Source organism: Marmota marmota, unplaced genomic scaffold, assembly GCF_001458135.2.
Source record: "Marmota marmota marmota unplaced genomic scaffold, marMar, whole genome shotgun sequence".
NCBI lineage: Eukaryota > Metazoa > Chordata > Mammalia > Rodentia > Sciuridae > Marmota > Marmota marmota.
Window position 1 is genome coordinate 41,195 of NW_026006697.1, and position 27,883 is coordinate 69,077.

The following is a 27,883-nucleotide window of genomic DNA, read 5'->3' on the forward strand; positions in this document are numbered from 1 at the left end:
AGGGGAGGGGAGGGGGGATAGTAGAGGGTAGGAAAGGCAGCAGAACACAACAGACACTAGTATGGCAATATGTAAATCAATGGATGTGTAACTGATGTGATTCTGCAATCTGTTTATGGGGTAAAAATGGGAGCTCATAACCCACTTGAATCAAAGTGTGAAATATGATATATCAAGAACTATGTAATGTTTTGAACAACCAACAACAGATGCTGATATCTATGTATACACCTAATTTATAAAATAATCCAATTAATATGTTACTTTATATACAGAGATATGAAAAATGGTGTTCATATGTGTAATAAGAATTGTGATGCATTCTGCTGTCATGTATTTAAAAAAATAAAAGCAATTAAAAAAAAAGAAAGAAAGAAAAAAAAAGTATAGCAGAATAATTACTTCTATTTATCAGTCATTTTACTTTTATTAAATCCGCCTAAGAGTTAGTCAGCCTTTACAACATTAATATAATATTATTTTACTTATACTGACATTGTTTTTATTTTCATATAAAATTTTCTCATACTCAAAAAAAATAAAAAATTAAAGTTTCTTCACTTAATATCTTGGAAATCAAAAAAAAGAAAAAACTCCATGAATATTACCTTCTCATATTTTAATAACACCCACTGCCTATGTTAAAATATAGGGATTTGACAATACTTGTCTCAGGACTAACTCTGTATAGAGAGACTTGAACAATTACCTCAGAAATTTGAGTTCTTAGTGAGCTCGGGATTTAGGATAAAGAGAGAGAAATATTGAATCTGAAAGAAAACATCCAATATTCACTGTGAGATGTAGAAAGTACAGTTATAAATCTTGAACAACATGCTCTTGGCCCATGCCCTTGGCTCATGCCCCTGTAATATGGGGGAAATAAACAAGTGCAGGGGAAACTGGTGCAAAATTGTGCAGCTCCACCCTGGTTCCACCTCCTGCCCAGGACCTGATACAGCCCTTTTATAAACATTGTACACCCTGCCCAAAACAGGGCTGCCTCTCACTCTCAAGACAGCCCACATTCTCCCTTGCATGTGTACCTGCCTTCATAAATAAACCTCTGTCCACGCCTCTGTCCAGCTCCTGCTGAAATCCTTCTCCATCACATATGACAAGAACCCCACTTTGTGGACTCTCTGGTCAGGCATTCAGGTGTTCACTAGGAAGCTGGAACTTCACTAGGTCAGAGCTGAGCTCCCCCCCTGCCCTGGGGACTCCTTGGACCCATCTCCAGAAGTATCTCTTCCCCTGTGACGTTACTATCTCTGCCTGATTCCACTCTCCCACAAACCTGTCTCCCAAACACACCTACTTCATGAAATGGGGAGGTGTGATTTTCTGTTGATGTTTCTATGTCAATATTAATTTATGTTCCCATAAAGGTTTCCATTAAAAATTACATAAAGAGCACCTAAATGTTATCTAAGTAATGCACAATACAATACCTATTGCCCCAGAAATGCACTGTTTACATTAACTTGAGATGCTAATTCCATTTGTGAAGATCATTCGTCTACTTCAAAGACTTCATCCTACACAAAGTATTTCCTGAAGAAAGCACATCATTTAACCAGTAAGATATGGCAATCATTTCAAAATTGTTGTTCATCTCTCCATATAACACAAATAATAATTTCTACTAAATATATCAGCAGAGGATGTGTGTATGGTTTCCAAAGAACAATTCATGTCCAAATTTACTTTTTAAGAGCTACTTTTACTTACCAATTTAAAAAAGTAATTATTATAGTTATACTTAATAGTTGGGTTTGGTTTTTTCCATGTTATTATGAGTGTATGATAGTTGTACATAATGGTGGCATTTATTGTTACATATGCACACATGAACTCAATATAATGTTATAATTTGAGATGTATCATTCCCTAGTGCTTTCCTTTTCCTTGCATCCTCCCTCCCCCAGTCCCTTTCCTCCACCATATTGATCTCCCCTTGATTTTTAAAGAGCATTATAATTACATATATTAGTTGTTTTTATCCCAATATAGTCATATGCCCATGAAGGGGAACCAGATGTGTAGAATCAAAAGGGTCTTGGTATGCATACTGGGCTGCTTATCCAATGGCCAAATGTGTCACAAGTTTACTGTGTTAAGTTTCCTTTTTCTCCAATAGACCAAAATATAGCAATCTTTAAGGATCAGAGAGAGAACATGGGAGTTTTCCATAGGAAAAGTTTCCCTAGAAGCTGCTGGAACAGTCCCTCAGTCCTTTACTTTACTCACAGGCACAGCTCCTCTGCTTCATCACAAGACAAAGCCACAAGGTCCTAGTTCTCCAGCAGTCATTTCTTAATAAGCTCACCAGCCACCTGGCATCCTTAGGGTGGAAGGGGGTTGCCTGGAGTGTTAGAGCTGCCCAAGAAGACTAGGGTGGGGGCAGCTGTGGGATCCCAGGTACATTACCAATTTGTTTCCAAAGGTTCATCTTGTCCCAATACCAATTCAACATTACAAAGAGGGCTTTGAGAAAAGGGAAAAATAAGAATTATTGCTTTGTTAGCAAAGAAGAAACACAGAGGAATCTTGACATAGAGACTGTGATTCTCACCTACATCTTCATCTTAATATGTGTCATCAAAACACTGCTGACCATGACATATTCTCTGCATAATGACTCCTGAAGAAATCTTATCTGGATTATAGGATATTTCCATGTTGCTCAGGTAGAAGAGAAAGCGCTTGCACTTGAGTCATAAGAGCAACACTTGATATCACAGCCCTGCCAGTGTGTGCACAGTGTGTGAGAATCACTCCACTTTTCCTGGCTCCAACTGCTTAAGGAGAGAGGGAGAGCAACACCCACTTCCGAAACATGTGCAGCACCAAAGGGGAATTCGGAACTTGATAACTGATTGGTCATTGTCACTTTAAATTAAAAGATGTATGATTAGGGAAATGCCAACAGTATTGAGGAAAGAAATTGAAAACAGACCCCAGAGACTCCACAGTGGGAAACTCTGATATGTGCCTCAGTAGAAGGCTTGGGTTTCAGGGAATCCCCAGGTACTACCACATTTTGCTATTTTTTACTTTAGAAAATCTATGATATGAGTGCGCAAATTTGACTAAGTTAGAGGGAATTAAATAAAAATGAAGTGTTCATATGTCCATGACAAGGACATAGAACGATAGTGATTAACTTGCCATGATTTTCATGGGGCATTGCTTCAAAGAATGAAAGTACAGACTGGAAGCAAGAAGTCCATGAATCCAAATTAATTTGGACCATTTTGGGGAAGAAAGATCAGGTGAATTCAATGTGGAACACATCTGTTTTAGATGCCTCCCTGTGCCAAGACAAGCATGGGCCCCAGCAAGTCACAAATAGAAAGAGGGACACCTTCCCAAATACACAGCAGAGATGTGTGGAGCATCAAAATAAAAATATCCAATCCAGAAATAGAAATATTGTAACTTTGAGTAGGGGATAAATTATTTGAGTTGCATGAGGATTGACCTAATCACTACTAACAATAACAATAATATCTAGATCTTATTTTGCTCAGAAATTTTTCAAAAATTCCTCATTATTCCTGTAAGAGCAGGACCAGGACGTATCTATTTCATCCTTAGTGAATGCAGTTGTATCAAACAAAAACCAACTTAGATAGCAATGCTGAATCCAGACACTAGTGACTTACTCCTTCACAGACACAATTAGTGGGACTGAAAGACTCTAAGACCCATCTGCTGTGTGTTTTTGTTTTCTTCCACCCAACATAAAGTTCTCTACCTATGTCCTAAGATTTTAAATATCAGGTACACAGTTAAGTTCTTTCCAGTGACGTAAGAATAAAATAAAATAAAGACATAATATTAAGTTTGTTTTAAGATTAGAGGGCTGTTTTCAAGCATGAAAGGTCATATGATAAGGTCCAAGGAAGTCATGGAAGGGGCCCAATAGCATGATCTGTGCTGAATGATCATCAGCCTCCCCTATTGTGACCTCTCCTGTGACCTTTGGTTGTTCTTCCACAGTGCATACAGCAGGCACCTGCCCTGCTCTGCCCTTCATCACCAGGAATCCATCAAGGAACTGCACCATGGGCAAGGCTCTCTTTCTGCAGTGACAGGGAAGAGGAATGGGACAGGATTCTCCTGTGGTGCCCTGTGTCCACGGTCTAACAGCCCAGTGCAACCAGGCTGCAGTCTTTCCTATCTAACAACAAGATCAAGTAGCATAATTATAAAGTTTCTTCTTTACTGTAAAATAATAATAAATGGGTCATCATTTTCAGAGTGGCACAATGCACAAGAAATGAAACTGATGATAGGGAACACTTGATCACCCCCTGAGCCTGGGAAGCCCTGAGCCTCAGTCCATGCTGCTCTGGTTTCTGGCATTGTCCTCCTCATCCTTATCACCACCAGAGGCTTCATGGTGCTTAGGAAATCTTTTTTCTATTCATTCTTTCTGTTTTTTTTTTCTTTTTTTGGTACCAGAAATTGAACTCAGGGGTGCCTAGCCACAGGACCATAGCCTTAGCTCTTTTCATTTTTTGAGACAGGACCTCCTTACATTAATTAGGGCCTTGCTAAGTTGCTGAGGCTGGCCTTGAACTTGCAAACCTCTGCCTCAGCCTCCCAACCCACCGGGATTACATACACACACTGCTGCACCAGGCTAGTGAACACTTCTGAGGACACATTTTGTACCCTATGGGAAACAGAACCAGTGTGAATGGAGAACACATTTTAAATAAGATATCTAATACCCTAGTAAAAATAAAAACATAAACTTTTCAAACGAGACGCATGAAAATTTACATACTGAAAACTCCCATTTGGATACTCAAACTGTGATGTTTGTCCTTCTGATACAGGAACAATACTTGCCATCTTTCTTCCAGGGTCCCAAGGCTCCATCTGCACCTACTGGGTTATACTGCTTCTCTGCTGACTCATGAAAAAGAAGTGCACATGCCAAGACCCACCTATACCTGGTGCCCAACAAAGGCTCAGACTCTGTGCTCAGCATTCCCATGAATATTCTGTCAGCTGGGAGCTTCCTGATGCAGAACCACAGCAGGAGACACAACCACGCAGCTCACTGGACAGGAACCATGCACTGAAGGGCTGCAGGTACAGGCTGAATGTGGACTAATATAGGATCTTGGAAGCTCAATTCACAGAGCTCATTATTGAATTAACTGGTCCATGCACTGTGATCTCTAAGGATTTCTCAACATTAATGCAGGAAGATAAAGAAAAGAAAATGAAGGTCCACTTAAGATTTGGACCCTAGCTCTAATTGGGAGGGACTTTATGTACTCAATTTACTGCTCTCACTTCTGTGTTTTAAAGATAATCAGATTTTAATGTCTATTCTCAGTATAAATATGCAATATAAATATAAATCACAAAACATTGCTATTTGAACTTAATGAGCATATGCTTTAGTTACATTTATTTGGCCATTTTTTTTAATGAAGCATTCAGTCATTTAAAAAATAGTGGTTCTCCTGCTCAGGACAATTGTCAAAGGACTCTGCAGCATTGGAATGATGAGAAACTCTAAAGTGTGTCTCAGAACAAGCTCTATGGTCTCTTCTCACTCCCCTCTGTTCCTACTTTACTTTTCCTAGGCTCATGGACATGTCTGCCATTGTTCTTGAGTAACTGAAGTTTGTAGATGCTGTTAAGGAGAAGTATAGGGCTTGTGTTTCAGTGACCAGACAAAAACAAGACCTGTTAGTCAGTGAAAACAAGCAAAGGGAGGATCTACACTAAAGGGACATTCAATCAAAGGAGAAACTAAGTCAAATTAAAAACCAGAAATAAATCAAAATGACAGGGAATACAAAACATCACAATAATAACCTTGGATGTCAACAGCCTAAACTCATCAATCAAAAAACATAGATTGGCAGATTGGATTAAAAAGCAAGACTCAACAATATGTTCATGGGCAAAGACATTTTCAGGCTGAAGGTGAAAGGATGGGGGGAAAACTTATCACTCATACGGATTCTGTATACAAGCAGGGGTTTCCATTTTCATCTCAGATAAAGTAGAGTTCAAACCAAAGTTATCAGAAGAAACAAAGAAGGACATTTCATACTTCTTCAGGGAAGTATATATAAGCAGGACATAACAATTATAAATAGTTGTGCCCCAAACAATGGAACATCTATGTACATTAAACAGACTCTTCTCAATTTCAAGAGTCAAATAGACTACAGATTGGAATGATGAGAAACTCTAGAGTGTGTCTCAGAACAAGCTTGAGGGACTCCTCTCACACCCCTCTGTTCCTACTTTACACACCTCTCTCACTGCTGGACAGATCTTCAAAACAAAAACTAAATAAGGAAACTATATAACTAAATAATACAATCAATAATTCAGACTTCACATACATAATCCATCAACAAATGTATATGCTTTCTCCTCAGAATCACAACTCTTTCTCTAAAATAGACCATATCTTATGCCACAAAGCAACTCTTAGTAAAAACAAAGAGAGAGAGAGAGAGAGAGAGAGAGAGAGAGAATACACTACATTCTATCAGATCACAATGGAATGAAATAAGAAATCAATGATAAAATAAAAAAATACAAGCTACTGTAACAAATGGAGACTAAATTATACACTATTGAATGATGAATGGATAGTAGAAGAAATCAAGGATGAAATAAAATTCTTACAAGTAAATGAGAACACTGACATATTATATCACAATCTCTGGGACATCATGAAGGCAGTGTGAGAGGAAAGTTTATTGCATTGAGTGCATTCATTAAAAGAATAAAAAGTCAACAGATAAATGAATAAAACTATGTCTCAAAGCCCTAGGGGGAAAAAAGAAGAAGAAATCAACACCAACAGCAGTAGAAGACAGGAAATAATTAAAATCAGAGCTGAAATTAATGAAATCAAAACAATTGAAAAACTGACAAAAAAGTTGGTTCTTTGAAAAAATAAATAAAATAAACAAACCCCTGGTCATTCTGACAAAAAGAAAGAGAGAGAAAACTCAAATTGCTAAACTACAACATGAAGAATAAAATATCAAAACTGACATGTCTGAAATACAAAAGATAATTAGAAGCTATTTTGAAAATTTATATTCCAAGAAAATAGAAAATATCAAAGACATTAAAACATTTCTAGACATATGATTTCAAGAAAATAGAAAATATCAAAGACATTAAAACATTTCTAGACATATGATCCACCCAAGTTCAAGTAATGAAATAAAAAATATCATCAAGAGCCTACCAACCAAGAAAAGCCAAGGACCAGATGGATTCTCTTTTTTTTTAATGTTATAATAGTCACATTTGTAACATAGTTTTATTGCCTTGGTTAATTGTATTGTTAACCTACTATAGATGAAATTATTTAACATAGAACAGTGATTTCAAGTTTTCAACTTATTTTGAATATATGTTTTTTGTTTTGGGTGGACACAATATCTTTTTTATTATTATTATTATTACTTTTTATTGATTAAAAAATGACAGCAGAATGCATTGCAATTCTTATTACACATATATAAAACAATTTTTCATAACACTGGTTGTATATAAAGTATATCGGCACCAATTCATGTCTTCATACATGTACTTTGGATAATGATGTCCATCACATTCCACCATCCTTGCTAATCCCCTGCCCCCTCCCTTTCCCTCCCACCTTTCTGCCCTATCTAGAATTCTAGATAGGATCAGATCTGCTTTGCAGACTCCTCAGTGCTCCATTAATATCCCTGTTCCTCAGGCTGTAGATGAAGGGGTTCAGCCTGAAGGTGACCACAGCTTACATCACTGAGGCCAATGCACCCTTTTTGGGAGAATGTGACACAGCTGAACCAAATTATTCATGAATGCCTGTTCTATAAAATAAACAAACACAGCCAGATGAGAGCCAGAGATGGAGAAGTCTTAGTACTTCCCTCCTAAGGATGGGATCCTCAGAATGGAGGACATAAAATTAGTAAAAGAAAAGGATCCTGGAGATGGGGAAAGGCCATATGTGGCAACAAAAAAAAATACTTGAATATGTTATCAGAAAAGGTGTCAGAACAGTAAAGATTCAAAAGTTGAGAAGGATCACAGGGCTGGGAATGTGGCTCAAGCGGTAGCACACTCGCCTGGCATGCATGGGGCCCGGGTTCGATCCTCAGCACCACATGCAAACAAAGATGTTGTGTCCGCCGAAAACTAAAGGAAATAAATACTTTTTTAAAAAAGGATCACAGAAGAAACCAGAAATTTCCACATCCTTGAAACTGGTAATTTGTAAGATCATCAAATTGTGCATCTGGGAGTCCAAAATACTCAGAAAAAAAGACATCAAAATTGAGAAGCCACATAGGTGAGAATTTATTATAACCGGGTAATGCAGAGAGTGACAGATGGTCACAAACTGGTCATAGGCCATCAGAGTCAGAAGCATATAATCCATACATCCGAAAATGGCAAAAAGAGACATCTGCGTCAGGCAGCCCACATACGAGACAAATTCCTTGTGAGTTTGAATGTTCACCAGCAAATTTGGGACAGTGATGGAGACGAATTCGATGAATTAAATGCACTTAATCAATAGTAACACTGACTATTAATGTGGCAAAAGTAGATGATATTAAAATTACAAATGATAGGAAATACTTTTGAATAGTTTAATTTTATACAGGCTTTTTTTCTATCCATACAATATCTGGAAAATATCTGATATACAAAATAACACTTTGTGCTTTTTCTCCCTCTGACCTGTTAAAACTGCTTCAGGGTTTGGTGATCTCAGCTCATCAAGTTCAAAATATAAGATCTGAGCACCATGGGAAGCCCTAAAGCTCTCTCTTATTTCCAACCATCTTATTTCCACTTTATGGATATCTGGTCATTCCTTATGTGTGGATTTCAGCTCTCTGTCTTAAGCCACATGATGACAAATCTGGTTTGTTATATGTTAGTTCTCACTGTGCTTGAATTAGATAACAATTCATAAAAGGACAGTACAGGAACTAAGGTAAACACTTCTGGGGAATTTTCAAATTTTAAATATAGGAAAATAATTACCTATCTTGGTTCTCATAAGAAATTATGTTTTACCTTTCCAATTGTGTATCTAGTGGTTGTGTCTCATTTATTACTATATCCACTTGTGGATATTTTAGTATATCCATATAATGTGACATCAGATCAATACCAATTTAATCAACATATCTGCATTTGAAGGTCAGGGGTCCTTTTTCACTAGAGTTGGAAACCAATGTCTAACAACATCCTGGCACATAGAACAGGCTCCATGAATATTACCTATTCTTATTGTCAATAATACCCTCTGCCTATATGAAAGCATAAGCATTTGATAATACTTGTCTCAGGACTAACCTTGGATAGAAACTGTACAATTATCTAAGAAACGTGAGTCTTAGTATTTCTTCCTGAGTCCATTCTCCTGCAAACCTGTCTCCCAAACATACTTATTATTATGAATTGAAAAGGTGTAATTTTCTGTCAATGTTTTCTATGTCAGTATTCATTTACACATCCATCTAGTTTTTCATTAAAATCCATCTAAAGAACCTGTTGTCTGCAACACAATACCCATTGCCCCCCAAATCTACTAGTATAAATTAACATGAAGTCTTAATTCCATCTGTGAAGTACATGGTAGACTTCAAAGTCTCTATTGGATGCAAAGTGTCACCTGAAGAATGGACATTGCTTAACTGGACAGTTTATTAGTATGGCAACCATTTCAAAACGCTTCTGCCTCTCTCCATGTCACTCAAATAAGAACTTCTGTATAAGATATTGACACAGTAGAGGTGTTTGATTTTCAATGGGAAAAAATGCATGTCCAAATATACTATTAATGGCTGCATTTATGTCACTATTAAAAATAACTGTTATCATGTTTACCTTAGTCTTACTATGTATCATCAAAACATTGAAACACTGCTACACGCAGGCATATTCTCTACATGATAACACCTGAAAAATCTTATCTTCTATAAAGGATAATATTTCCACTTGGCTCCAGTAGAGGAGATGGTGCCCTGGGCTGGGTCAGAAAGGCCACAGCTCAGTCCCACCACAAGGACCTGCCAATGTGTGCACAGTGTGTGAATCCCTCCATCTCCCTCACTCTCTGCTTAATGAAAATAGGGAAAATCACACCCATCTCCAAAACATGGGGCAACAAAGAAAAGGAAGGAAGGTAATAAATTTGTCATTGTGATTTTAATTTTAAGAATTCCATGATTAGGGAAATATCAAAGTTAGGGAGGAAAGATATTTTCAGGTGACACTGGAACCTTGAAGGATGTGGAATCTGATCTGTGCCTCAGTTGAAGAGTCAAGCTTTAGGTGCCCCTTATGTTTCTGCTTCATTTCCTTTTTAAACTCATGAAGATCTGTGTCATGATCCCATACAAGTTGACTATTGTAAATGATATTACAAAATAATAAGGAGGACCTGTAACTGTGATAGGGACACAGAAAGACACTTTAAAGTTGTCATTGTTTCCACAGGGCATGGCTTAAAGAATGAACAAACAGACAGGAATCAATAACCCCATTAACTCAGATTGATTTTGGCCAATTAAGGTAAGGAAAATGGGGGAGAGGCAGGTTTCAGTGCTCAACAGACTTGCTCTAGCTGCCTCCCTGTGCCAAGCAAACCAGCGTCACAGGAGTCAGAATAGAAGGAAGGAGATATTCTCCCCCAGTACAGCACACATGCATCTCCAGTGTCTATTTAATCCTTACTCACTGAAGGGGTGTCAACTAGAAATCAACCCAGATGACAATGCTGAATCCAGACACTAGTGACCTGCACAACTTCACAGACAGAGTAAGTGGGACTGGCAGACTCTGAGACCCATCCACTACATGTTTTTATTCTTTCCCACCTAACAGGAAGTTCTCAGATTATGTCCAGAGGTCTTAACCACTGGCAAACCTCAGGTACATTTTTTAAACCTTTCCAGTTTCATGAATGAAATAAAAACCTGACCATAGGTTTGCTTTGAGTGTGAAAGAACTTTTTACAAGCATGGAGGAGCATGTGGTGAGCTCCAAGAAGGTTCTGGAGGAGGCCCAAGAGTCTGATCAGTGCTGAATTATTATCAACCTCACCAACTGTGACCTCTCCTGTGACCTGTGGCTGTTCTTACACTATGCATGTAGTAGGCACCACCTACTGCTCTGCCCTGTGGTCCCCAGGAATCCCAAGTGGAAGAGCACCACTCTATCTGCAGTGACAGGGAAGATAAATGTCAGGTTGGCCTTCTGATGGGACAGGCTACCATGGTTCTCCTGTGATTTCCTAGGTTCATGGTCAGACAGCCCAGTGCAAACAGGCTGCACCCTTTCCCACCTAACAATGGAGTACATGTTACAGAAGTAAAACACATTTTTTCCTTTTTCTATATACTAATAATAGTGTGGACACATATAACAAAATGAGATGGTGCACATGAAATAAGACCAAACACTCTGCTCAGCACCTGAGCCCGGGAAACCCGGCACATCAGTTCATGATCTAGTCTCCTGTCATCCCCTTCATCATCCTTATCATCACTACATAGTCCTTTCCTAGAGCTTAGGAAACACTTCTGAAGGACTCATTTTGTGTGGTTGTTGGTGAGATTTCTGTGTGAATTAGAACCAGTGTGGGTGGAAAGCACAGTTTGAATAAGATTTCTCATCTCCCCACCTGAAACAAAATCTTGAACCCCACAACCCCAAGTTGAAGCTGCATGTGGTGTCCTCCCTTCTGGATACTCAGTGGTTAGTGTCCTCATGCTGAGGTCACACTACTTCCCCAGTCCTTCCTACATCCAAGGCCCCCTTTGCACTTACTGGGTCACGCTGCTTCCCTGCAGGGTCATGACCAAGAAGTGCTGATCCTGAGACCCTACCAAGTGTGGAGCCCAGGGAAGGAGCAACTGTGTCCAGAGGAACAGATCGTGTGCTCAGGAGCTTCCTGATGCAGATACCCCAGGAGGAGGTACAGCCATGCAGCTCACTGGACAAGAACTATCAATGGAAGGGCAGCAGTCACAGGCTGATTATGAACTATGATATGATATTGGAAGATCAGTACACAGAGCTCATAATTAAACTAATTGGTCCATGAAATCCCCATCTCCAAGGAGTTCCCATCACTAATGGAGAATACAAAGAAAATGTATGTCCACATGAGTTTTGGACCCTAACACTAATGAGGAGCTAAGGTGTATGTTCAATTTACTTCTTTCACTTGTACATGTTTAAAGATACATATTTAACATCCATTCTTATTAGGATAAAATATAAATAACAAAAATTTGCTCTGGGAACCTGAATAAGTCTACCCTTAAATGGCATTTACTTAGTCATTATGGTTTTTATGTTTTGTGGTTTTTTTAATTAACCATTCAGCCTTCAGTTATATAGTGGGTCTAATGATCAACAAAACTGTCAAAGGACATTGTAGACTTAGAACGATGTGAAACTCTCTAGAGTATCTCAAACCAAGTTCTAAGAGTCTCCTGTCACTTCCCTTTGTTCTTACTTTGGTTTTCCTAGGCTCATAGACACCTCTGCCATTGTTGAAGTTTGTAGATGTTCACAAAGGGAGGTATGGGCCCTGTGTAAGGGTAACACAAACAGGAGATGCTCAATCTTGTCTCTGACTCTGGGGGACATTCCTGAGTAGAATGAAGATACAGACAGGAGAGCACTCCTGTGTTGAAAGACCACTGAGCAAAGCAAAACTGTTTGTAGAGAAATGGCCTATTCAACATTTAACACATTTTCTAATATATATAATTAAAATATATAATATGATATATAATAGAAGATATATATATATATCTTCTGTGCCTAAAATGGTGTAAGTTCTTGAGTATAAGAAAAGAAAGACAGTTGGTCATTCCACCCCAGATATACAGCATATACTTATATAAGGGGAGTATGAAAATATAACATTATAGAAATATCAAAATAATAAATTCATGTCAAAAACATTTCACTTGAATACTGTGAAGTTTAGCCTTTCCATATGAATAATAACTATCTAACATTTTGTCCATATTTTGCACCTTCATCAAATACCAGTCACATAGGTAATACACATTTTCAGTTTAATGTGGATTCAATGACATTCTATCACCTATAAATCACCTTGGATGACATTGCTGAGTATCATAGACACTAACAACCTTCCAGGTATTGAAGAAAGAACCAGCTGAGACAACAGAAGCCAAAATTAAATTTTAACTCTCTGGTTCTGATGCACTAATCTCTTCACTGTTTTCCAAAAATCAGAGATTTGTCAACAGAAGCCAGAGTTCTTAGCTGCAGGTACGTATTGAATACAGTCTTATTCCTTTCCAAGTAGTAATGAAATCCTGACCTGCTTTTGGTCTCCTATTTAAATTGAGTGAGCTGATTATCAGCACACAGGAGGATGTGGCAGCTGCAAGGGTGTCCCAGAGAGGGGGACACAAGGAGATCTGTCTTGCATTATCTGTGCCCACTTGACCTTAGATCTTTGTCTTATAACAGCCAATCTTCCATAGCTGGTGCAACTGATGCCATTGGCTTCTCTGTCCTGGAATCCACCAGAATTCCCACAGGGAAGTACACAGAAAAACAGGGTCCTCTCCTGGACTGACAAGAATGTAAAACACAAATGGATTGTGGAGGGGACAACCTGCCAGCACTGTCCTGCCAAGATGCCATGTGCCTCAAACCCACAGTGCATTTCAAACATAGCCTCAGTTAGTTGATTTAAACAGCTAGCACAAGTTACTAAAAACTCTGATCCTCTCAATTCTGTGAAATAAAATATCATGGTCATGGCATTTATACCTTGTGAAGATTTTCAGACAAATTTAAACAATCTGCAAATAGCTCACACTTCAGGCACTCAGGGATCTCTCATTGAAGGAACATATGTTGGTGTGCTGTCCTCATCCAGGTCCACCTCTTCCTCCTGACCTACATAGACATCTCTCAGTGCTGAGGACAGTGTGAAGAGCACATTCCCTCCATGAGGATGACAGTGTGTGGTAAGAAGGATCAGTTTGGGAGGAAAAGAAAACTGTAGTGACATTGCTGCCATGCTCACCACCACTGTGGATGTCACACACATGCCTCCACGCTCAATCCCCATGACTGACACTGTGCAGTGCTCTCCCCTCTGGGCAGCCACACTGCATGTTGGTCCTTCCTCCATCCTCACCTCCCTCAGCAGTTACCTATTTACACGGGCTCAGGTGGTCGTGACTAAGGAGAGTGGATTCCACATGGCTGGTACCCAGTCACCTCTCACATCATCTTTAGGGCTGACATCTGTGCACACTCAGGTAGGGCCTCCTAATAGACACAACCAGGGTGAAAAGAAACACAGGATGGGGCCCACCTGACTGGAGCCATCAAGCTGAAATGCTGGTGGCACAGGCTGCCCATTGACTATGGTGTGACCTTGGAGGCTCAAAGCATAGCACTCCTGGCTGGCCAATAGGTGAGCACATCACAAACTAAGGACTTCCTAACAGCAATGGTGGAAGAATAAGGGTAGAAAATGAACATCAACTGGTTATTTTCAGTAATTCTTTGTGAAAAAAGTCCATTTTCACTCTTGGATTCTTTAATTAATTTTTAAACATAGTAGCTTCCCAAGAACATTTTCATTATGGCATTTTAAAATTATAAATATTTGCCATTATCGTCATCATCAATAGCATAGTTTAATGGCATTAAATATAGACTTTGTTGTGATACAATAACCATCATCCTTCCCCAACATTCTTCATATCACCAATATTAATCCTTGTTCCCAGTAGGAAAACTTTCCAAATTTGCCACCCAACACAGTGTGCGCCATTCTACTATGGAACTCTATGGGAAATTAACACATAAGAAGCATATTGACAAGGCCAGTTATTTAGCTTTACTACATTTTCCCACACACATTGCAACCAGACCCTACAGGGACAAAGATCAGACTGTCCACCTCTGCAGCCTCCTCAAGGCCCTTTTAATATCCTTGTTGCTCAGGCTGGAGATGAAGGGGTTCAGCATGGGGGTGACCACAGTATACATCACAGAATCCACCGCATCCTTCCTGGGAGAGTGTGATGCAGCTGAACCAAGGTACACTGCAATACCTGTTCCTAAAAATAAGCAAACACCTGCCAGGTGAGAGCCACAGGTGCAGAAGGCTTTGTACTTCCCTCCTAAAGAGGGGATTCTCAGAAGAGAGGACACAATTTTATAGTAAGAGAAAACGATTCCTGAGATGGGAAGAAGGCCATATACAGTAGCAAGAAAATACTTGCCAATGTTATTAGAGTAGGTGTCAGTGCAGGAAAGATTCAGAAGTACAGAAGCGTCACAGAAGAAACTGGAAATTTCAACATTCTTGAAGTTGGTAATTTGTAAGAATCATCAAATTGTGCAGCTGAGAGTCCAAAAGACTCAGCAAAAATGACACCAAAATTAAGAAGCCACAGAAGCGAGAGTTCATAATGACTGCATAATGCAGGGGGTGACAGATGGCCACAAACTGGTCATAGGCCATCACAGTCAGAACCATATAATCAATACAGACAAGAATGGTAAAAAGAGACATCTGTGTCAAGCATCCTACATAGGAGATGATATCATTGTGAGTTTGAATGTTTAAAATCATGTTTGGAACCCTGGTAGAAATGAAACCAATGTCAGCCAAGGACAGGTTGGAGAGGAAGAAGTACATGGGAGTGTGGAGGTGGGAGTCAGAGCAGACAGCCAGGATGATGAGCAGGTTTCCCAGGATGGTGACCAGGTACATGGACAGGAATAGTACAAAGAGGATGGGCTGCAGGTCTGGATCCTCTGAGAAGCTCATGAGTAGGAATTCAGAGACACGGGTTAAATTTTGTGTTTGTATGTTTCTTGGACACCTTTTGAAAAGCAAAGAAAGTGTTTAAAAATAAATAAAACAGGCACCCCTCATTCTGGAAACATTGAAATCAAGTTTGCTCAGGAAGGTGCTCAAGATTTAGGCCCACACACCTTCAACAATAATTCTCAATAGTGAAAAACCCCATCTCCATCATCCACCCCTCTTTCCATACTCACTTGAGACACATTGAACTGAGCAATGTTAGAAGTCCAGAAGCAAAGGAGGGAATAAATTCATGATCACAATGAAATATTGCTTATCTTTAAGAAAAAAGGAAAGTAAGAAGCAGTTTGATATACCTCCTTTGGTTCTAAGGCCTTTCAACAAAGTCCTTTTACAAGATATTTGAGACTGCATAAGGACTGCTTTTCCTGACAACTAGATCAAGGTTGATGGATCATAACAAGAAAGCAGTATGGACCCATTTTTTGCAAAGGGTTCTCATCATTCTCATTTGCCTCCTTTGTTCATTAAAGTTTTCTAATTAAAAATTAAGCAACATAAATAAAAATCCTATCCTTGGTGAACTTCAAATTTGGATAAACATGATTACATGAATAAAATTGCTGACCACAATGTGGCATTAGTGTGCACTGTACCTGTCAATGATTTTAAAATCATAGACTGTAAGAATCTCCTTTGAATAGTTTTATTTTATGCAGGTTTATTTTATCAACCCATATAATATCAGCAAAATATCTGTTATATAAAATGCCCCTTGATTTTTTTTTCATTTTCTTGATTCTGTACTCCATCTGGCTTGATAAAACTGGATCATAGTTTTTTGATCTCAAACCATTAAGTACATTGTTGATGATCTAAACACTAAATAAAGACTCAAAATTCCAAGTTTTATTTCCAATCTACTTATTTCTTCTTCATAGATTTTCTGGTCAGTCATTCCTGACACATTGATTTCAATTCTCCTATTTAGGCTACATGAAATACATTTAGGTTCATTATTTATCATTTCTCACTGTGACTGAATTAGATACAGTATGAAATAGAGTACAACAAGAAATAATGTAACAACTTCTTGGAAATCTCATTTGTAAAAAGTGGGGTAGTAATTACCCACTTTGTATGGCTGTCATCAGAAAAATTTTTTAACAAATCTTTCAAGTGGCATAACTTGTACTTCTACTTGTGCATATTTTAGGATATCTAACATAGTGATGTCATTACAACACTAATTGTATCAGCATATCCACATCTGAAGTTCTCAGTGCTTCTTTTTTATACCACAGCTGAAATCGACTATCTAACAATATCCTAGTGTGTAGAACATGCTCCGTGAATATTGCTTATTCTTATGATCCATAACATCATCACCTATATTAAAACATATGAATCTGACAGTACTTCTTCCAGGACAAACATTGGCTAGAGATCTGAATTATTACATAGGAAATTTGAGTCTTAGTATCTCTGCCTTTTTCCATTCTCCTGCAAACCTGTCTCCCAGACACAGATATTGTCTTGAAGTGGGGATGTGTAAATTTTCTCTTGGTGTTTTCATGTCAGAATCATCTACTTTGCAGTTTTCCTTTACCTTGTCGCCTTAAAAGTACTTAAAAATACTCATCTAAGTATTCTGCAAAACAATACCTATTGCCCATGAAATATGCAAGTTTACATTAACCTGAGAATGTACTCTGTGAAGTACATTCACCTTCTGCAAAGTCTTTATCTGATGCAAAGTGTTATCTATTGAAAGGACACAATCTTTTAATTGGATAGTTTATTAATTAGATAATCATTTCAAAACCCTCTGCCAATCTCCATGTCACTCAAATAAGAATATCCAACTCCAATAAATGTGTTGGTTGGGGCTAGGTGATTGATTTCCAATAGAAAAGTGCATGTTCAAATTTGCTACTAATAACCTACATTTATGCCCTTCAAGAACAGCCAGTATCACCCATAACGTCTAAATCCTAATATGTATCAGGAAAATGAAGCGTCACCCCCATGTAGTAATAATCTCTCCTTGATGAATCCTTAAGAAAATTTGTCAAATTCAGGAAATACTCTTTCCCTTGGATCCAGCAGAAGAGATCATGCTGGAGTCAGGAAGGTAGCATTTCAGACCCACATCCCACCTGCCAGTGTGTGCACAGTGTGCGAATCTCTCCTCTTCTCCCTGCTCACTGCTTAAGGGAAACACAGAAAATAACACTACCTCCAAAGGGATATTTGAAACTCAACAAATGTTTGGTCATTGTGATTTAATAAAAAAATTCCATGATTTGGGAAATAGCAGCATTATGGAGGAAAGCCATGGTCAAGGGCACTGGAGGCTGGAATGAGGTGAAATTCTGATCTGTGCCTCAGTGGAAGGCTTCAGTGTTAAGTGCCCTTCAACTTCTGCCTCCTTGCCTTTCTTCAAACCCATGAAAATATCTGCCATGATTTCTGAAACTTTTTCTGCTGTGGATGACATTAAATGAAAATAAAGAGTCTCTACGTCCAAAGCATGGACACAGAGAGACAGTTTTAACTTGTGTCTATACCCATGGACACTGCTGAAAGGAAATAAAGTACAGACAGGAGGCCACAATTTGCTAATCCAAATTAATTTTGGTCAATTTAGAAAAGAAATGGTGCTGGGGGTTCAATGCTGAACAGACTTATTCTGGATGCCTCCCTGTGCCAAGCAGAGCATAGGCCTCACGGAGTCAGAAATAGAAAAAAAAAAAAGGAGACATTCTTCCCAAATATCCAGCACATATATCTGTAAGGTCAAAATTAAAATGCCCATCCAGAGATAGGAAAATGGTTATTTGGGGTCACTGGATATATTTGTTGAGTGGCATGAAGATTAACCTAGTCAGGACTAACACTATCAATAATATCCAGATTTTACTAATGAATCATAATAAATATATACCTCAGTGACATTCATTTGGTCATAAGTTATTTTTTAACTAAGCATTCAGTAATTAAAGAAATAGTGTATCTACTTCTTAAAATGATTGTCAAAGAACTCTACAGCATTAAAATGATGTGAAATTCAAAACTTTTTCTCAGGCCAGGTCTAAGGGTCAACTGTCACTTCCCTTTGTGCCTACTTGGCTTTTCCAAAGCTAGTGGACATCTCTGCCATTGTTTGGAGGTAACTCTATCTAATTTGGTTTTTCCCATATTTTATTCTATGATCACATATTAACTACATAGATAGCACAGGTTTTCTGTTTAATCTGGATTCATTGTCATTGTATCAACAAGAAATCACCTTGGATGACATTATTGAGTCTCAGAGATGCTAACAACCTGCCCTTTGTTGAAGAAAGAATGAACCTAGCCAACAGCAGAAAAAATTAAATTGTAAATCTGTGGTTGTGTTGCATTAAACTTTTTGACTTTTTTCCAAAATCAGAATATTTTAACTGGGATCCAGGGGTCTTAGCTTGAGGTACATACATATCTGGTACATTCTTAACCTTTTTCAAATTCCTGAGTAGTAATGCAGTCTAGACCTGCTTTGCTCTTCATCTGATGGAGACGGCTTATTACCAGAATGCAGGAGGATGTGGCAGCTGCAAAGTATCCTGGAGTGGGGGACACAGGGAGATCTTTGCTGGAATATTTGTGCCCATTTGATCTTAGATGTTTGTGCTCATCTCAGCCATTCTTCCTGAATTGGTGCTGATACAGCCACAAAGAGATCCCTCACCATAATTGTAACATATAAGCTTCTTTGGGGCCAACATCATAATTAAGCTTTTTGACAGCAAGATTTTGCAAAGAGTATCAACTGGATTTCACAGGAGTTCCGCAGAGAGCATATTCTTGTTTGAAGCTTCCTCTTTCTAAATACAAGGTTTGCTGACAAAGGCTGTAATAGACTCTGTTTCAACAGACATTTGTATAAAAGGTAATAGTTTGTTTTCTTTGGTAAGACTTGTGAAACCTCTGTCAAGACTAAGACTATGGGACAAAGAGTACCTGCCATGTAACCAACCACTATTATGAATCTCTGTCCCCAACTGTGTATAAATCTCAAATAATTTTCAGATCCAGAGTCCAGAGATTTTTAGTCATTAGACTCTTGGGACCACTGCAATTTAAATAACCCTGCTTCCTAAAAATACCTTGGGTGTCCAGCCTGATCTGTCCTACATCAGTGCAACTGATGCCATAGACTGTTCTGTCCTGGGATCTACCAGGAATCCCAAAGGGAAGTGCACAGGAAAGGGATTGCATCCTATGCAGACAGCAAGGTGAAACACAGGGTTGCTTGTGGAGGGAACAACCTGTCAGCACTGTCCTGCCAAGATGCCATATGCCTCAAAGCCACAGTGCACTTCAAACATGGCTTCAGCTATTTGACATGAACACCCAGCACAAGTTACTAAAATCTCTGATCTTTTCCAATATGTCAAATATAATAATGTGGCAATTATACCTTGATAAAAATTAGGCAGACAAATGTAAACACCCTACACATACCATACACTTCAGCACCTGTCACCCAGCACCCTCTCAATAAAGGATCATATGTTTGTGTGCTGTCCTCATCCAAGTCCACCTCCTCCTCCTCACCCTCCTAGACATCTCTCAGTGCTGAGGACAGTGTGAAGAGCACATTCCTCCATGTGGATGACAGTGTGTGGTAAGAAGGACCAGTGTGGGAGGAAAGGAAAACTGTAGTGACATTGCCGCCATGCTCACTACCACCGTGGATGTCACACACATGCCTCGACTCTCAGTCCCCATGACTGACACTGTGCAGTGCTCTCCCCTCTGGGCAGCCACACTGCATGTTGGTCCTTCCTCCATCCTCACCTCCCTCAGCAGTTACCTATTTACACGGTCTCAGGTGGTCGTGACTAAGGAGAGTGGATTCCACATGCCTGGTACCCAGGGACCTCCCACCTCATCTTTAGGGCTGACATCTGTGCATGCTCAGTTAGGGGCTTCCTAAGACACAACCAGGGTGAGAAGAAACACAGGATACAGCCCACCTGACTGGAGCCATCAAGCTGAAAGGCTGGAGGCACAGGCTGCACATTGACTATGATGTGACCTTGGAGGCTCAATGCATAGAAGTCCTGACTGGCCAATAGGTGAGCATATTACAGACTCTACAAACTTGCTAATATTAATGGTGGAAGAAAAATGTTAGAAAATTAACATTAATTAAGGTTTTGCACCAACTTTTAGCAAAAAGGAAGTTTATCTATACTACTGATTTTTAATTGGTTTTTTAAATAATAGTTTCTTAAATCCACTTTCATTATAGTAAATTTAAATTACAAAAAAATTGACATTATTACCATTGTCAATTGCATCTTAGTGGCATCAAATATAGACATAGTTGTTCAACAATCACTATCATGTACTCCAACATTCTTTATCTAACCAAAGTGAAACCATGTCCCCAATGTGAAAAGAACCAAACATCCCTTCTCAACATGAGTTCCAACCACTTTACTATAAAACTTGGTGAGAAATTAGCATAAGGGGCATATTGACAGGACCAGGTATTTAGCTTTGCTGCATTTTCAAGCATGCGTTGCAACCAGTCACCATGAGTGCTGAGATTTGCTGTGCAGTCTCCTCAGGGCACTCTTAATATCCCTGTTCCTCAAGCTGTAGATGAAGGGATTCAGCATGGGAGTGACCACAGTGTACATCAGAGAGGCCACCGCACCCTTTCTAGGAGAATGTGATACAGATGATCCAAAGTACACTCCAAAGGCTGTTCCTAAAAATAAGCAAACAACTGCCAGGTGAGACCCACAGGTGGAGAAGGCTTTGTACTTCCCACATGAGGAAGGGATCCTCAGAATGGAGGAAATAATTTTGTAGTAAGAGAAAAAGATCCCTGCAATGGGGAAAAGGCCATAGATGACAATAAGAATGTATTTGACAATGATATTAGGGTAGATGTCCGAACAGGAAAGATTCAGAAGTTGAGAAGGATCACAAAAGAAACTAGAAATTTCCACATTCTTGAAGCTGGTAATTTTTAAGATCATCAAATTGTGCAACTGGAAGTCCAAAAGACTCAGCAAAAATGACACCAAAACTAAGAAGCCACAGAGGCGAGGATTCATAATGACTGGATAATGTAGGGGGTGACAGATGGCCACAAACCGGTCATAGGCCATCACAGAAGCATATATTCCATACAGACAAAAATGGCAAAAAAGGACATCTGTGTCAGACAGCCTGCATAGGAGATGACATCACTGTGAGTCTGAATATTTACAATCATGTTAGGGACTGTGGTGGAGATGAAACCAATGTCAGCCAAGGACAGGTTGGAGAGGAAGAAGTACATGGGGGTGTGGAGGTGGGAGTCAGAGCTGACAACCAGAATGATGAGCAGGTTCCCAAGCACTGTGACCAGGTACGTGGACAGGAACAGTCCAAAGAGGATGGGTTGCAGGTCTGCATCCTTTGAGAAGCTCATGAGTAGGAATGCAGAGACACGGGTTAAATTTTGTGCTTGTATGTTGCTTGGACATCTTTTGGAAAGCAAAGAGGGTGTTAAAAAAAGAAAAAGAAATACATTAAAAAGGAACCCCTCATCTGGAAACATTTGAATCCAACTATGCACAAGGAAGATGCTCACACATGAGGTCCACATACCTTCAACAATAATCCTCAATAGTGAATCGCCTGGTCTCTACATACACTTTCATTATTACTTTCTCCCTCATTCACCCATCTTTCCATACACACTTTTGAGACATTAAACTGAGCAATGTTAGAAGTCCAGGAGAATAGGAGAGAAGGAGTTCACGATCACAATAAAATTCAGCTTACTCTTTAAAGAAAATTAGGGAATAAATAATGACCTTCCTATAAAGGAAATTAAGACGCGGTTTGATACGCCTCATTTTTCTCTCAGGACTTTAGTCAAAGTCTGTTGACAAGATATTTAAGACTGTGTAAGAACAGCATGTCCAGACAACTAGATCAATGATGATGGATCAAAACCAGAAAGGTGTATGTGCCCATTTTCTGTAAGGGTTCTCATCATTCTTTGATCTTTTCATTTGCCACTTGTATGGATTTAAGTTTTCTCTTTAAAAATTATGTAACATAAAATAAAATCCTTGTTTTGGTAAACTTCAAATTTTGATAAGTATGATTGGGTCAGTGCACATAATCAATCATAGCATTGACCACAAATGTGGCATTAGTGTGTACTGTACCTGTCAATGATTTTTAAATCATAGACTTTAAAAATCTCCTTTGAATCACTTTATTATGTGCAGGTTTATTGCATCAACACATATAATAAAAGCTAAATGTCTATTATAGGAAATAGCCCTTAATTCTTTCTTTTCTTGATTCTGAATGCCATCTGGCCTGATAAAACTGCTTCATGGTTTTGTGATCTCAACCCATAAAGTTCATATTTTATGATCTAAGCACCAAGGAAAATCCTGAAGCTCTGGTTTAATTTCCATACTTTTTCTTCTTTATGGATTTTCTGGTCAGTCATTGGTAACACATTCATTTCAATTATATTATTTATATAATAGTAAAATAACACTTGTGTTCATTATTTATCATTACTCTTTGTGATTGAACTGCATATAGTACAAAGTACAGCATAGCAAGAAATAATGTAACAACTTCTTGGAAATTTTATCATTTGTAAAATGAGGTAATAATTACCTACCTTGTATGGTTATCATCATGATTTTTTTAACAAATCTTTTGCATTGCATAACTTGTACTTCTCTCCCATTATTTAATCTACTTGTGCATATTTTAGAATATCCATACTCAGTGATGTCAGACCAACACCAATTTTATCAGCATATCCACACGTAAAGTTCTTTTCTTATACCACACCTGAAATCCAATGTCTAACAATATCCTGGCATGTGGACATGCTCCATGAATATTACCTACTCTTATTGTCCATAATACCCATTACCTGTATTGAAACTTGAATCTGATAATACTTGTGGGAGAACTAACATTGGAGAGACATCTGAATCATTACCTTAGAAATTTGAGTCTTAGAATCTCTGCCTTTTTCCATTATCTTGCATACCTGTCTCCCAGACACACCTACTATCTTGAAGTGGTGAGCTATAATTTTCTGTTGGTGTTTTCATGTCATAATCATCTACCATACAGTTTTCCTTTACGAAACTGCCTTATGACTGCTTTGAGATTGAGAACGCTGTTTTCAAGCATGAGGGACCATGTGGTGAGCTCATGGAGGTTCTGGAGGGGGCCCAAGAGCATGATCTGTCCTGAATGATCATCAGCCTCCTCTACTGTGACCTCTCTTGTGACCTGTGGCTGTTCTTCCATAGTGCATGCAACAGGCGCCACCATTGATCTACCCTGTGATCACCAGAATCCCACGAGAAAGCACAGTGGGAACGGCTCTTTCTGCAGTGACAGGGAAGAGGAATGGCTGGGTGGCTTGCTGATGGGACTGCCTGCCAGGATTCCGTGATACCCTGTGTCCATGGTCAGACATCCCAATGGAAACAAGGCTTCACTCCTATCTAACAAATGAGTACAAGTTACATAATTGTAATGCACTTTTTCATTTTATATAATGTAGTAATAATGTGGACATATATAACAAAGGTGAGATGGTGCACATGAAATGACACAGAGCACCTTGCTCAGCTCCTGAGCCTGGGAAGCCCTGCACCTCAGTTCATGGTGCTCTGGCTTCTGTCATCCTCATCATCATCCTTACATCACCAACTTTAGTCCTTTTCTAAACCTCAGAAAACACTCTTGAAGGACCCATTTTGTACTGTTGTGGGTGAGATTTCTGTGTGAATTAGAACCAGTGTGGGTGGAGAGCACATTTTGAATTTCTGATCTCCCCACCTGAAACAAAAGCTTGAACCCCACAGTGTCCAAGGTTGAAGCTGCACACTGGTGTCCTCCCATCTGGCTACTCTGTGGTGTTTGTCCCTGTGCTGAGGTAAGACTACTTCCCCATTCCTTCCCACATCCAAGGCCCCCTCTGCACTTACTGGGTCATGCTGCTTCCCTGCAGGGTCATGACCAAGAAGTGCTGATCCTGAGACCCTACCAAGTGTGGAGCCCAGGGAAGGCTCAACTGTGTCCACAGAACAGATGGTGTGTTCAGGAGCTTCCTGATGCAGACACCCCAGGAGGAGAGACGGCTACACAGGTCACTGGATGATGCCATCAACTGAAGGACTATAAGCACTAGCTGAGTGAGGACTATTACATGACCTTGGAAAATCAATACTCAGAAATTATAATTAGATTAATTAGTCTATGAAATCCCCATCTCCAGGGATTTCCAATCATTAATGGGGAAGACAAAGGAAAATGAATGCTCATAAAAGTTTCTTGCCCTAACTCTAATTAGGAAGAAGTTTATATATTCTATTTTCTTTTATTTCTTTGCTTTTTAAGATATATTTGTGATTAATGTCCATTTATTGGGGTATGATATAAATACAAAAAAATTACCATTTGCACCACATTAAGTACATATTTTGGTGACATTAGTTGCATTCACATTGCTGTGCCATGATCATTAGCATTCAAATCCAGAAATTTTACATCTTCTAGAATTTAGCTGTGTACCCAGGTGAAAAAAAACTCACCATTCCTCCCACCCCAAGCCATTGACCACCACACTTCTGTGAAGCATGATGAGAAGAGAGTCATTCAAACAAAAAGCAAATGCTCAGGGAAGGGGCATTTCTATGACTGGCTTTAATTATGTTATATTTTCCATTCTGCGTTACCATCGGGTGACTCAGATCCTGAGAATGCTAGCAGCCTCCTCAATGGTGGAGTAATGACTCTGTTCCTCTGGCTTAACTGAAGTATTCTGCATACAGGTGCCTACTGTACAACCATGGAGACCAGAACACATTTTCTACACTCCAAAGGTGCTTGAATTTGCCCTATTTTATACTTCCAAGTCATGGTAATGGGGAACAAACATTTTCTGTTTAATTTGTATTCAATGCAACTGTATGAGTAGAATCCACCTCAGTTGCTGGTTCTCAGTGACACTAACAACCTGCCCTATGTTCAAGAAATGATAGGTAGATCTAGCAGCACTGATGCTAAATTGTGAATCTCTGGCCTGATTAATGAATCTTTTTAATGGTTTCCTAATATTAGGAACATTCTAAGCAGAGCTCCAGAGGGCTCAACTGCAGACACATCTCAGGTACACTCTGACCACTCGTCAGTTTCCTGATTCATAATAAAATCCAAGCATGACTCTGGGTCTTCTTTTCATGTTGAGTGGGCTCATTGTAAGAATGCAGAGGATGTGGGGAGCTCCAGGGATACCCTGTGGGGGAGGTCTGTGCCCAGCTATTCTTACCTACTTTTTCACTGATATTTTCCTCTTTGAGCCATTCACCCATGTGCCCTGTGTCTCAACTCCACAGTGCAATTCAAATGTGGCTGCAGTAATTCAACCTAAAAACCTAGCGTGAGTTACACAAAAAAACTGTGCCCCATTTTTGCAAAGTAAAATAAAGTGCCATGTAGACATTAGGATAAACCTTGCAGATGAATTCAGATAATTTGCATGGAACACTGTTCAACACTGGCACTCAGGAATCTCTTACTAGAAATTCATGATGTTATTTATGGTTGATCTCCTCATCCTCATCACCTTCATACACCCATATAATGCTTAGGAGAAGTATAAATGGAGTGTATTTACTCGCTTTGTGGAGGAAACTCTATGGGAAATAGAATCATCAAGGTAGGAGAAGAAACACTTTGCATGAGATTTTGGTTACCATCACCACAACCAGTCTCCCATGTGGCTACTCAAACATCATGTTCATCACTGTGAGGAGGAGGTAATGCTTAGGACATTCCCTCTTCCAATATTCATCTCCCACAGAACTTACTGGTTTGCCCTGTGTATCTGGTATGTCATTACCCAGGAGAGCAGCCCCAACACACCTCCCTAGCAGGAGTACCATGGCCCCACTCAGGATGAACGTCGATGCAGTTTTGGATAGCAGGTGCTTGATGCAAATAATCATTTGCAGAAAATAGATGGAATGTGAGAATATTATGTTAAGCAAAGTAAGTCAAATTCAGAAGGTAAAAGGTCACATACTTCCTTTCATTTGTGGAAGATAGAGAGGAAAAAGAAAAGAAAAGTGGGGCATTATTGCATGAAAAGCAAAGGGATGTCAGAAGAGCAGAGGAAATGAACCAAGGGGTGGAAGAGGGGAGAAGATTGGGGGAATGCTGGGGAGTGACATCACCGAATTCTGTTGTTATATTGTGTGCATGTACAAAAATGTCACAATAGATGCCAACACTGCATACAATTAAAATGCACCAATAAAAATGTAAAAGAAAAAACTACAGAAATCCACTTCATCATCAAAAAATTATAATCACTGTTCTTGACAACTAAATCTTGTAGGAATTTTAATGACTTCATATAAAATTTCAGTTCTTGGCATCGCTGCCTGACACTATTCTCCTGCACATCTCTGCCCTAAAAGCAACTACTCTCAGAAATTTTAAGGGTAGATTTTCCTGTCATTGTCTCCATGTCTGCATGTATTTATGTATACATAAATAGTTTTCTTAAGCACATGCCTAAAGAGTAGCTAAATCTCACCTAGGGAATATACAACAAAATACGTATTGCCCTGCAATGTGCTGATTTGTTTCAACATGTAGTTTAAATTTTCCCTAAAAAGGTACATATATCTACTTTGAAGGATTTAAACTGCTATGCAACATTACCTGAGAGACAAACATTACTAGTTTTTTTAGTTCATTATTACAATAAACATTGCAAAATACTTGTGTACTGATTCATATCATATAAGTGAGATTTCATATAATATGTGGATACACAAGAATTGTATGACCTCTGTGTTAATCACCTATCTGTTACTGTGACAAAATGCCAAAGAAAAATCACATAAAGGAGGAAAAGCTTATTTTGTCTCATACCTTCAGAGATTTCAGTCCATTGTCAGCTGGCTC

The 27,883-nt window shown here is 39.0% G+C and overlaps 2 protein-coding genes across 2 annotated transcripts; both read right to left on the reverse strand.

Annotated features, from left to right (window-relative positions):
* Positions 1-14,973: 14,973 nt before the first annotated feature.
* On the reverse strand, positions 14,974-15,733 carry LOC125614755 (putative gustatory receptor clone PTE01; the record flags this gene model as incomplete). Its single annotated transcript, XM_048797654.1, is given in 2 exon segments — positions 14,974-15,414; positions 15,416-15,733. Coding segments are annotated over 2 exon segments (759 nt in total), but the record flags the coding sequence as incomplete, so codon positions are not given.
* A 5,714-nt stretch (positions 15,734-21,447) lies between these two features.
* LOC107133575 (olfactory receptor 18-like) lies at positions 21,448-24,208 on the reverse strand. Its single transcript, XM_015475885.2, is given in 3 exon segments — positions 21,448-22,037; positions 22,040-22,395; positions 24,027-24,208. Coding segments are annotated over 3 exon segments (1,128 nt in total).
* Between the last annotated feature and the right edge of the window lie 3,675 nt (positions 24,209-27,883).